Genomic DNA, 11453 nt, shown 5'->3' with positions numbered 1-11453 from the left:
ACACTAACCATTATCACAATGTGAAGAGATGCATTTGATGCATTGCGGGAGCCCTCGGGCAGAACATATCACATAAAACAGAGTTACAGTAAAAAAAAACAGTCTAACAAAAAGGATTAAATAACACGTTAAAAGAAACAGAAACACAGCTCAATTTCCTCCCAAAGTGATCGTGCATCGGCAAGAGCCGAACACTGCGGGACACTTTCTTTGCACTGACTGAAGCCCTGTTCCGTTTGGAGCTGCAAGGATCTGTCATCGATCATCTCTCTCTCTCTCTGTAGTGGTGAAGTTGGCACGCATTTTTGCCCCAAATTTGATTAGTAGTGGTAAGAAGATGCTTTAACAATAGCTTTAGGTGATCGCAAGCCTTTTCACGGTGCATTGCCCGTCTCGATCACCGATCGAAAGTTGACTTCCAATGTCGGCATGCCTTGGCTACCCAAATGCCCAACATAATTACATTCCGAGCACGAGAACTCCAACCATTGGGTCATTCGGGAAGCATTCATAATTCATAAGTCTTTATTTTTAGCTTCCTTTTTTCGTCTGTGTGCCTTTCCAACCCGGCCCAGAGGAGGGTTAAGAGAGAGAGAGAGATGGAGCTGGGCAGCGGGCGGTGTGTTGGAGATTCCCGCCGGCCGCGCAGTGTTCGAGCCATCCGAGTTCGTGATAGTGTGCTAGCGATAGAGAAAAAGCCACCACCATCACCACCAACGACAACAACGTGCGCGAGGCTGGCCGGTTGTTCCGAAAATAAACAAATCATGCAGCTAGCGCATGCCACGCAGGGTGGGCAGTACTGGATTGCCTGTCCGTTCGCTGCTGGCTTGACTGGCTGGAGAGGTGAGGAGGCGTGGATGGCGGCAGTGGTACTTGCTATGTTTGCTTGCTCGTCATCTCCCCCCAGAGAGCCGCCCGTAGTGCATCGTTTGGTGCCTCTGCTGTCTGTTGGTTAATCAGCGCGCTTAATGGCGACAGATGTCATCCCGTGGCCGCATGCAACGATGGGCTCGATGGACAGGGTTGAGGGTGGTGTTAAAGCGTCGCAAATGCAAATGCATTTGGTAAACACTAACCGGAAATGTGGAGTCCAAACTTTGTCGAGGACAGGAGAAAGTGACCCGTTAGCAACACCGGATAGCTGGCGAAGGTTTCTCCTTTATTCAAATAAGATCGTTATTTCCTCTCCTTCTCTGGGAAGCGATATTAAAAAAGGTACTCTCGAGATAAAGCACCCAAAAGTGTGGCTGGCGCCTCTAAAAACGCTTTTTAGTTTTTAAGAACACAATAAAGAAAAGTTGTGTTTGCTCAGTTCTATTCCAGAGGAAAGTGCTACAAAGCCCTCGAAACGGCTCCTTGGAAAGCTCTTTTGTTCCCCCCATCAAAAGACACAGCTCTTCAGCTTTACGTTTAGCGGTAAGTATGCCCTTTTTTTCGGGGGGAAGGCAGATTACCATACCACCATCAATCAAGTGGTGACAGTGGTTAAGGGGAACTATTAAAAAGGGCGTTAAGCCGCTTGTAGCCCGTTCCAAGATGCACAGCCCGTTCGAAGAGGCGAACAAATGCATGCCACCGTCTTTATGGGGGAAAGGGAATAGGGACTATTGAACCGGTTTTTTGGGACTCATTCACATTCATCGCTAGCGTGTTTGTGTGCTGGGGGAGGGAGGGTTGAGGGTTGGATTTGGATAGTTAAGCGTTAGGTTAAGGGTTCTTTCACTTTTCGGCGTCTTCTGGGTGTTTTAAAAATATCTGCTGGTCACAAATGATCAATGTTGGGTTTATGAATGATCGATCGATTTGATTTCCCGGCCTTGTTGACTGCAGTAAATTAAACGGTCTTTTTTTTGTTAGACAACCACAAAACAATAAACATCCGCTATCGAACAGCTCGATCTTGTTGGAACATCTTGTACCGACATCATCATCGTGGTGTGTCTACACTGCTCGATCGTGTGTTTTCTTTCACTCCAGAAAGGGAAAGATAGATAGAGAGAGAGAGTTAGCTTGACTGCACGCGCATCCTTTGATCCGTAACATGGCAGCAATTAGCGAACGATTGCGGTTCGATCCCGGCGCCCGCATGTGCCTGGCGAGCTGTCAAACAAGGATTTCACGGAAAGTTTCACCCACTCGATCGCAAACAGGGCGATTCTGAAGCGCCTCGGCACCCCTCTCCTATTTACGTGTTATCAATCTATTCTACCTTGAGAGATGATGGCGCCGTCTAGAGGCTAGAGGTAAAGATGAGTACATTGAACATGTCGGTGGATTGAAAGAAACACTTGTTACCTTCAATCTAATACCATGCAGCAGATGCACAATTGCCCACATTTACCAGTGCACCCTTTCCACCTACCCTCCCTCTCACTGCACATTGAAAGGCGTGATATGCAACACGATGCTCGTGGCCACAGCACGAGTCGGAGGAGAGTTCGGTTTACATTCGGTGTTTGCAAAACATTGAATTTTATCCGCAAGCGTGCGGAAACAAAAGATCACACACATGCACGCGCGCGCACACACACGTGACACCATTCCGGGCCGGAACTGTAAGCGGATGAGGAAGCAGCAGCGCGAACACACCCCCAACACGCGTGGGGTGTGTCGGAGAAGACGATCACACACTTGGTATCCTCCCTTACCCGATCCGATCGACATACACACATCTGAAAAGCCGAAAATTACAACACCTCTGGCCACTAGTGGACGGGCACACGGTGCATCGTTCCGAAATCGATACCGAACCTCTCCGACCTCCAACCTCCCACGCTGGGCGCGCTTTTCGAACGCGCAACGGCCGCGAGCGGTTCGTATTTCGGCACTAATCTTCAAAAGGACGGCCTTTTGGTCCATTGTTCTTCACTTGTAATTCGATCGATTAGTTGGTATTCTACGCCTCTATCTCGCTGGGAGGAGGAGGAGGTGCGTCTACCAAGTTGGGGTAATGTACATGCACACTGTACGACTTTTTGCGCTTTTTCGTGGAATCGCACGCACACGCGCAGACCGTAAAGAAATATTAGACACGTTTTGGGATAAGGTTTCGCGCTGCAGGAGAATTGATGCCTTGAAATTTGAGTCGGAAGCGGAACAGGTAAAGAAAAACCGGAAGGACCGACACGACCAGTGTCCATGGGATGGGAGGAGGAGGGGAAAGGGCATACTGAAGAAGATGGACAATGTGTGTATTCATTTGGGCACGAAGGATTTTGGGGACATTTTTTTCGGAATCGAATGGTTTACTATTTTTGTTTTTAATCTACGGATAGTTTAGATGTTCTATTTATGTATGCTGTCTTGTAAGAAATACATAGCTTTTTCAGTGGTTTAAGGTAAACGGGGAAACACACACGCACTGTTGTTTTAAAACTATACGACCATTCAAATGTATGCACCGATAATACAAACCCTGAAACGGTTGTGTACTGTACTGTAATAATGATCCACTGCTGCTCCTCGTGCACAGCACAACATAACGCCCTTAGTCCGATTCGCTTTCGCTCTCCGACTGGAAATCGCCTACGTTGATGGAAAATTTGTACTCCTGATCGCAGCCCAGATACGAATCGCTCATGTAGTAGAGCGTGTACTCGTGGTGGCCCGGACTCGGCGCGACAAAGTTCAGCTTCACCTTTGCCTTCTGCTGCAGCGTGAGCCGTTTGATGGACAGGAGCGAGTTCGTTTTTGGATCACCGATAACGACCCACCAGCCTTCCTCGCGTTTCTATTGAGAGGAGAGAAGGAGAAAGAAAGGGAAATGTGTAAAAAATATGTAACATAATACCCCTCTCTGAGGTTGAAGTAATTAAGAAGAAAGCTGTCATAGATTAAAGGATTTGCAAAACGGCCCCAAATGCAGAGAGAAGAGCAATGAGCAACAAAATGTTTGTTGTTTTGTTTTTGCTTCATTCATCATGTTCAAATTAACAGCATAAAAGGTCAAGATCTGAGGCTAACTACTTCTTCCAAGTCCATTCATGATGAGAACTTGGTTGGTGGAGGGTTCGGTTTGGTTTGGTTTGTGGTTTCTTGCGTGATCTGTGTGGTCAAGGAACGAAGCGTCAACCGAAACCAAAAACAATACGCCCTCCTCCATAGTCCCTTGGTAAGGTAATCAGATCGGAGCTGGGCGCGCGCGCATAGGGGCGATTAATAATGATCGATTATTGGATGCCGCCAGCAGAGTGCTATTTAATCTTCGGGCTGATTTATTGGGCGCCTCTGCTCTGCTCGTTCGCATTGCTTCTATACACACACTGTACTATTGAGTTTTGTTTTCGATCCTATTACAGCTCCGATTACTGCAACTACGAAGCGCAGGACGTAGGAAGTGGGATCAGTTTTCATGAGGTGCACCACTAAACCTACAAACAACGTGTGTGTCAAGCGGTTGAGATGCAAATTTTGATCTTTACTCAATAGTCTCCATTTAATCTCTAAACTATGCATCAAAGGTTATACAGTTCAAAAATTTTCTTCAAGTTCATGAGGCATTACCGAAACCTTGGACATCGTGCCATAGTTCCGTTTCCAATCTTTACAATCTAATGCACTCTCATCATCAACAATCGAATTGTCGATCTATCAATACACTTCTCGCACAAGCTACACAATTCCCAGGAACATCCTGTTTAAAGATCAAGCCGTCCAGATTACCCCATTTAATCGATCGCGACTGATTCTCTACTGACATGCCTGCTCATTCCTGCAGCTTTATTTAGCAATTAAACGCTCACTGAGCCATTCGAACAAAACAAGCAGCAAGCGGTCTTATCGCTTGAAAAACATATTCGATCGATTTACAACCTCTACGATCGTTATAAATAGCTCAGTGCTTACCTGGGGGAAGAACGGGGCAATCACAGGACCCGTCACGTCATCCTCGCGCTCCAATGCCACCTCCACATCGACGGACGATCCAGAATGAATGCGATCCTTGTCAAGCACCGAGAAGGTGAGCTCAATGTTCGGATAGCGGTTGCAGAACCGTGCCACGTCCGACATCTGCTGATCGGTCATCTGGAGCAACCGGGTCCGGTCGTCATCGTCCAGCTCCATGATGTCGAACACCGTCTCGATGCCCTTCTCCTGGCAGCGCTTGATGATTTCCGCGGTGAAGTGGGGCAGCTGTTTCAGGTACGAATCTTTGCTCCACATTGCCTGCGTTACCATCTGGGCCAGTTCCATCGCAGCGACGGCGGGCGATAGCCACCCGTTGGACGAAAGTACGTCGACGCACGCCTGCACCAGGCGGATGGCTTTGCCGAGGATTTGCTCCGTGTCGCCCTGCAGCTCGGCACCGAGCTGCAGACGGGAGAGGTGGGCCTGCAGCAGCAAGTTCGTCTTGATGTGTGGATCATTGTACTTGGGGGCGGTTCCGTTCGGGCCGGTCAGCTTGTTCGGCAACCGTCCCGCCAGGCTGCGCAGTATGTTATCCTCGTGATGGCGCACGATCAGATCCTCGTACTCGGCGGCGGAGGAAATGATTTCAAGCAAACCTCGGATCTTGGTCTTGCTGTTCAGCGACAGACTGAACAGCTCAATCGTCGTGTAGTTGATGTAGTAGTACGCCGCAATCATGCCCAGATTGAGCGGAAGGGCGTCCATCTCATCCTCCACGCCGATGCACTTCGATTGCTCCAGATCGGAGAGTGTCGATTCGACCAGCTCCGACAGGTGATCGGAGAGGTGCCGGTGGGTAACGCCCTGCAGGTTGTAGTAGTTGGGATTCTGTGTCAAGCGCCGGTACAGGAACGTCCACGTGAGGTAGTCGACGGCGTCCTGCTTGTTTTCGATCGTCTTCGTTACGATCTCCGCATTGAAGTGATCGTGCAGCCGGTGATCGAGATGGCTCTCCACCGGCAGCGGTTCGTTGAGGAACTTCTTGTAGAAATCCTTCTTCGAGCTTTGACACATCAGCACTGCCTTCGCGTCGTCATCTTCCAGCGGTCGATTGGCACGGCCGATCATTTGCAGCACATCGGTAATCGGGTAGTCATCGTACGTATGGTTCCGGCCGTTGTAGAACTGCGTGTCCATAATGATCACCAGATGGGCGCTAATGTTCAGCGCCCAGCAGAGATCGCGCGTGCAGATGGCAATTTGTACCGCGCCCGAGTCGAACAGCTGCTCCACTATGCGCTGGTCGGCCGCCGTCAGCCCTTCGTGCATGTACGCCACACCTTGCGAGAGCGTTTCCTTCAGCGTTTTGTCCGTCATGCGGTCCAGGAATGGTTTGATGTCTTCCTCCTCGGCGTGGAAGAATCGATTGGGCTGCAGCTCAGCCGCACAGTACGTCAGCACATCGATCGCCGTTAGCCGGGCCAGCTTGCGCGACGTCACGAACACGATCACGGGCTTGTGCGGGCTGAACTTGGTGATCGCATTGTACACCGGCTTCGACATGGCGGCAACACGCGACGCATTGTGCGTTATGTTCAGCCCTTGCACGTGCAGCTCCAGCGGAATGGGACGAACGGAGGGGTGGAAGTTAAATGTGGCGTTCGTACCACAGCCCAACCATTGTGCGATATCGCGCGCATCGGCCAGCGAGGCAGACAGTGCGATGATACGTATCGGTTGTTCGGTTTGCGATGAAATGTAGCGCATACGGGAGCAAGCGACTTCCAGTACCGGCCCGTCCTCACCACCGATCAGCTGCAGCTCGTCCACGATGAACAGCTGCACGTTCTGGACGTTCTTGCGCTGCTTCCAGCGGCGCGAAAGCACGTCCCACTTGTCCGCGGTCGTTACGATAATTTGTCCCTTAGCGATGAGCTTCAGATCGGTTCCGGTTTCGCCGGTCAGCTTCACCACCTTGCAGCCGAGCGAGGACTGGCTGAACCGTTGATGCCACTCGTGAAACACAAGATCAGCCAGCGGATCGCGCGCCACCAGATACACCACCCGGCCGGCCGGATTCTGCGAGAGCAGCCGAAGCACGGCAAACTCCGCGATGGTCGTTTTGCCCGACCCGGTCGGTGCCCCAACGAACACGTTATCTTCGCTGTTGTAAACCGCGTTAAACACTTGCGTCTGAATTGGGTTAAACTGGGGGAACCGGTCGGCGTACAGTGCCTCGAACGAGGGATCACGCAGCGCGGTGATCGGCAGCGGCTGCAGATCGAGCAGCTCCGTCGGGGGAAGGTTTTTCTCCGGCAGAATCAAATGCCGGAACGAGACGGGCAGCTGCGTTTCGGCACCGATCCAGCGATCGGACACGATGCGCAGGAAGTACTGCGGCGGCAAGGGTTCAAACACCGGCACGAAGAACTTTACCAGATGATCATCGGTGCAGTATTTTGCCTTCAGCAGGAAGTACTCATGGTGCAGGATCACCTCCGAGTCGACATCCTCCACCAGAATCCAGAACGCTTCCGACTGGCCGTGCACCTTTTCGTCCCACTGGAAGTCGGGCGTGATGGTCAGCTCGACCCGCAGCGTTGACCGCGTGATCGGCTGGATGTGGGTCGAGAGTTCCAGCTTGGGAAACTGGTGAATGTAGCGGTAGATCGTTTTGCCCAGCTTGGGCACGCGGATCAGCTCGCCGATTTCGTTCGCCTCCAGATCGTACAGCCGTTCCCAGGGGAAGTTTTTCTTCTCGATCTTCTTCACAATCTCCTCGGGCATTTTGCGGAACTGTCGCAGCGGGGACATGCTTTGCCACATGCGCCGGTCAATCATCTTGCAGAGCGTCAGACACTTGTCAGCCAGCTGGGCCCAGCCGCGGTGCAGCACGATTTCGAAGATGGCGCGCAAAAGCCGCGACGCCGACTGCGTAACGTACACCATGTCGGCCATCAGGGCGAATCCTTCCAGCTTCAGCTGCGAGATGTACGCTTGCAGCAGCACGTTCACCTTGGCGCTCGGCTCTTCCATGCTTTCCTTGATCGGGATCGGCACGCGCTCCATCAGCTTCTGCAGCTCGAGCTTTTCCTCCTCGCGCACGGTAATGTTGCGGAACTCCCCGGACAGGGAGAACACGCGGAACAGCTCGATCTCGCTGAGCGTGGGCTTCAGCAGCTGGTGGTACGTGAGCATCGTATCGTGCGTGCAGTAGTAGTGCGACGCAATGCGACCGACTTCCGTCACCTGCAGGTGGCCGCTCTTGCGATCGTACTTGATCAGACCGCTGCGCTCCAGGTGCAGTGCTGCCGTGTGGATGAGATCGGCGCGGAACTGCTCGAGCAGCGGATCCTCCTTCACCGCATCGATCGACACGCCGTACAGGGTCGGTTGGCGCAGCATCCGGATGTAGAGATAGGTGTAGCCGAGCCAAGTGACGGCATCCTTCACGTTCTGCACCGTACCGAGCACAATCTCGGCGTTCAGCATGTCCGGCAGCTTGGAGATGAGCTGCGATTCGATCGGCAGCTGCTGGTTCAGCAGCGACAGATAGTACTGCAGCTCGCTGTGGTTGGTGATGAGAATACCCTCACCCTTCGTGTCGTACTGGGGCCGACCGGCACGACCCAGCATCTGCAGCACGTCCAGTGCGCCCAGCTCGACCCAGCGGCCCTTCTCCGGATTGTACACCTGGGTGCCCTTGATGATGACGGTGTGGGCCGGCAGATTCACACCCCACGCAAGGGTCGCAGTCGACACCAGCACCTGGATGTGTCGATCGGCAAACAGATCCTCCACCAGCGTACGGTCAACGCGCGTCATGCCGGCGTGATGGATCGCAAAGCCGTACGGCAGCAAATCCTTCAGCTCTTGGTTTTTCACCTGCTCCGCCTCGGACCGTAACACCTCCATGCTGGCCGAACCGTCGCGCAGAAACGTCCCGAGCGTGTCCTTCTCGAGGCACATGTCGCGGATGGCGCGTGCCGTCTTGCCCGTCTCTTTGCGCGAATGCACAAACACCAGCACCTGGTTGCGGCCCGCATGCTCCATCACCTTCTCGTACACGATGTCGTTCATCACCTGGAACCGCTTCAGTGCCTTCTTCTCCGTCACACCGATGTACTGCTGCTCGAGGGCGACCGGTCGGTAGCTGTTGTCGAAGTAGAACAATCCCGTTTCCGGGCGTACGCGCAAGAACGTCGACACATCCTGGTAGTTGGGCAGTGTGGCCGAAAGACCGACCAGGCGCACATCTTCCTGCGTCGTTTCGATGTTCCGGATCGTGCGAGCGACGAGCGCCTCCAGCACGGGACCACGCTCATCGTGCAGCAGATGGATTTCATCAATAATCACCAAACGCACAAACTGCGTGTACGTCTTCTCGCCTCCTTTGCGCGTGATAATGTCCCACTTTTCCGGCGTGCACACGATGACCTGTGTCGCCGCAATCTGCTCCCGGCTCAGCTGATGGTCGCCCGTCAACTCCGCCACCGTGAGATTGTACGTCGCCAGCCGCCGGCCAAAGTTGCCCACCATTTCCTGCACCAGCGATCGCATCGGAGCAATGTAGATGATCTTAAACTCGTCCACATTGATCGTACCGTCGTCGTTGATGTGCTTGCCGATCTCGCGCATCATCGTGAGCAGGGCCACGTTCGTCTTACCAGCGCCGGTGGGTGCGCAGAGCAGCAGATTTTCGTCGCTCTCCAGTGCGCTCTTGTACAGCCGGCTCTGTATGCGGTTGAGCGTCTTGAACCCGTTGAACACTGGCTGCACGTACTTCGGCAGCTTCTCGATGGCGATCAGCTCCTCGTCTTCGTCGAACGGGCGCGGTTTAAGGGCGGGCACGTGCACCTCTTCGTAGCCCTTGCGTTGCTTGCGGAACGATCCGTCCGGCAGCTGGCAGCGTTTGTTGGCCATCAGATGCGAGCCTTGGGTGAATGCCAGCTCGTCCAGCTCCAGCACGGTTCGGTTGCCCAAAATGGTCCCCCCTACCGGGGCCGTTCGTTCGGCAGCACCACCCACGTGTACGTCCATGTCGTCCATGGCGCCTTCGTCCATGGCCCGCTCGCGACGGGATCGAAGCGAAGTTTTTGTATCCGATCCATCCGCTCCACCACTGTTGGCATAGTCGCGCGCTTCTTGCGCTTCCTGCTTGCCTGTATCGAGCTGGCGCAAGATCTTCGCCAGTGCCGCATCCGACTTCATACGATCGCGCAGCTTCGCCCGATCGCTCTCGCTCTGCGACTGCGCCAGCATCGTACAGTACAGGATCATTTGTCGGTTCTTTTTCAACTGTTTGATAAAGTCGAAACAATCGTAGCCCAGCAGCAGCACCAGCTGGTTCTCACACTCCCGATCGTCGCCCGACTCCTTCAGCACGCTCAACACCTCGAGCGCTTTCGCCTGGGACATCATTGAATCGTTGTAGTACTTGCGCAAGCAACGCTGCAGCCAGTGCGCATCGATATCGCGCGGATCAAGCGCTTTCTCCTTCTTGTTCATATCCTCTCCGCCGCCCAGGTTTTCCGCATGCAGAATACCATCGTCCCGGGCCTCCTCACCCTCATCCTGCCCATCGTCTTCACGCACCTCTCCATACTTATCCTCGTCCGACTCTTCCTCCGACTCCTCGAACCGCACGTTAATGCCGTACGTTTCATCAATCGGTTCGTCCCCTCCCGGGCCGGCCTGTCCCGCACCACCGATGGCGGTGGCCGCATCCGAACCAAAGTCCGTAATCTTCTTGCCCAGATTCACCAGCAGCGCGAACCGCTCATCCGCCACACTGCCCAGCAAACCGTCGATTTCGCGCTTCTTTTCACGCTCCTTCATGCGATCGTTCTTCAGCACGGCCAAAATTTCATCGGCCGCACCGCGCAAAATGTCGCGCGGCTGGTCGCCGATCGCTTCCTGGATGAAGCTGAGCAGCACCTCGTACGTTTGGCGCGTTTCCTGCGTCTTTGGCCGATACACGATGCCGACCATCTCGTCGATACCTTCGGAAAGCAGTGTTGCGCCCTTCATGCTGTTAAAGTCGTACTGCGCCTCGTCGCGCTTCTGCCGCTTCGCCTTACGCTCTTCCGTTTTCTCCGGCTTGCTGCGCTGCGCCCGGTCCCCCATCCGGGTACCGTCGAGCTTGCCAACGAGCGAAATTACCTCGCCCGTTGCCTCATCACGCCGGGGACGCTCGATGAGGCGCACATCCGCTTGCAGCACAAGGTTTGAGTTCTGCGGACGATGGGGAATCCATATGTTGTAGGCATTTTGGGACGAAGCAACCAAATAACACGACCCATTTCACAACTTACCGCCTTGTACTCGTACTGTAGCTGTCGTGCTGCTGCGTCAGCCATGCTGCTGTTGTTGTGATACTGCTAAACTTAATTCCTTACAAACTCCGGTCTTAAACGACTCTAAAACCAATGTACACTAGTCCTATGCGCTGTGTGATCGGTTTACTACTAGTAATTACGCACAATTTCACTAAATTCTCCACAATCTCTTTCACACGAAACAAGCGCTTTCGGCTTGTGGATTGTTTTGACGTTTAATGGAGAACGCAGTGGTATTGGTGACAGCAAGTGTCGAGTCAAGGT

General features: G+C 53.3%; 1 protein-coding gene across 1 annotated transcript; it reads right to left on the bottom strand.

Moving 5' to 3' along the window:
* Positions 1 to 3247: 3247 nt before the first annotated feature.
* Positions 3248 to 11400, bottom strand: LOC121588072 (putative U5 small nuclear ribonucleoprotein 200 kDa helicase). Its single transcript, XM_041905616.1, has 3 exons — positions 11166 to 11400; positions 4849 to 11085; positions 3248 to 3733 (listed from the first exon to the last, which is right to left on the bottom strand). The coding sequence occupies exons 1-3, from the start codon at positions 11208 to 11210 to the stop codon at positions 3491 to 3493; spliced, it is 6525 nt and encodes a 2174-aa protein (XP_041761550.1). The 5' UTR covers positions 11211 to 11400; the 3' UTR covers positions 3248 to 3490.
* Between the last annotated feature and the right edge of the window lie 53 nt (positions 11401 to 11453).

The sequence above is a fragment of the Anopheles merus genome, chromosome 2R, assembly GCF_017562075.2.
Source record: "Anopheles merus strain MAF chromosome 2R, AmerM5.1, whole genome shotgun sequence".
In the NCBI taxonomy this organism is placed as follows: Eukaryota; Metazoa; Arthropoda; class Insecta; order Diptera; family Culicidae; genus Anopheles; species Anopheles merus.
The sequence above is the reverse complement of the archived record's forward strand: the minus strand, read 5'-3'. Positions and strand labels throughout refer to the sequence as shown.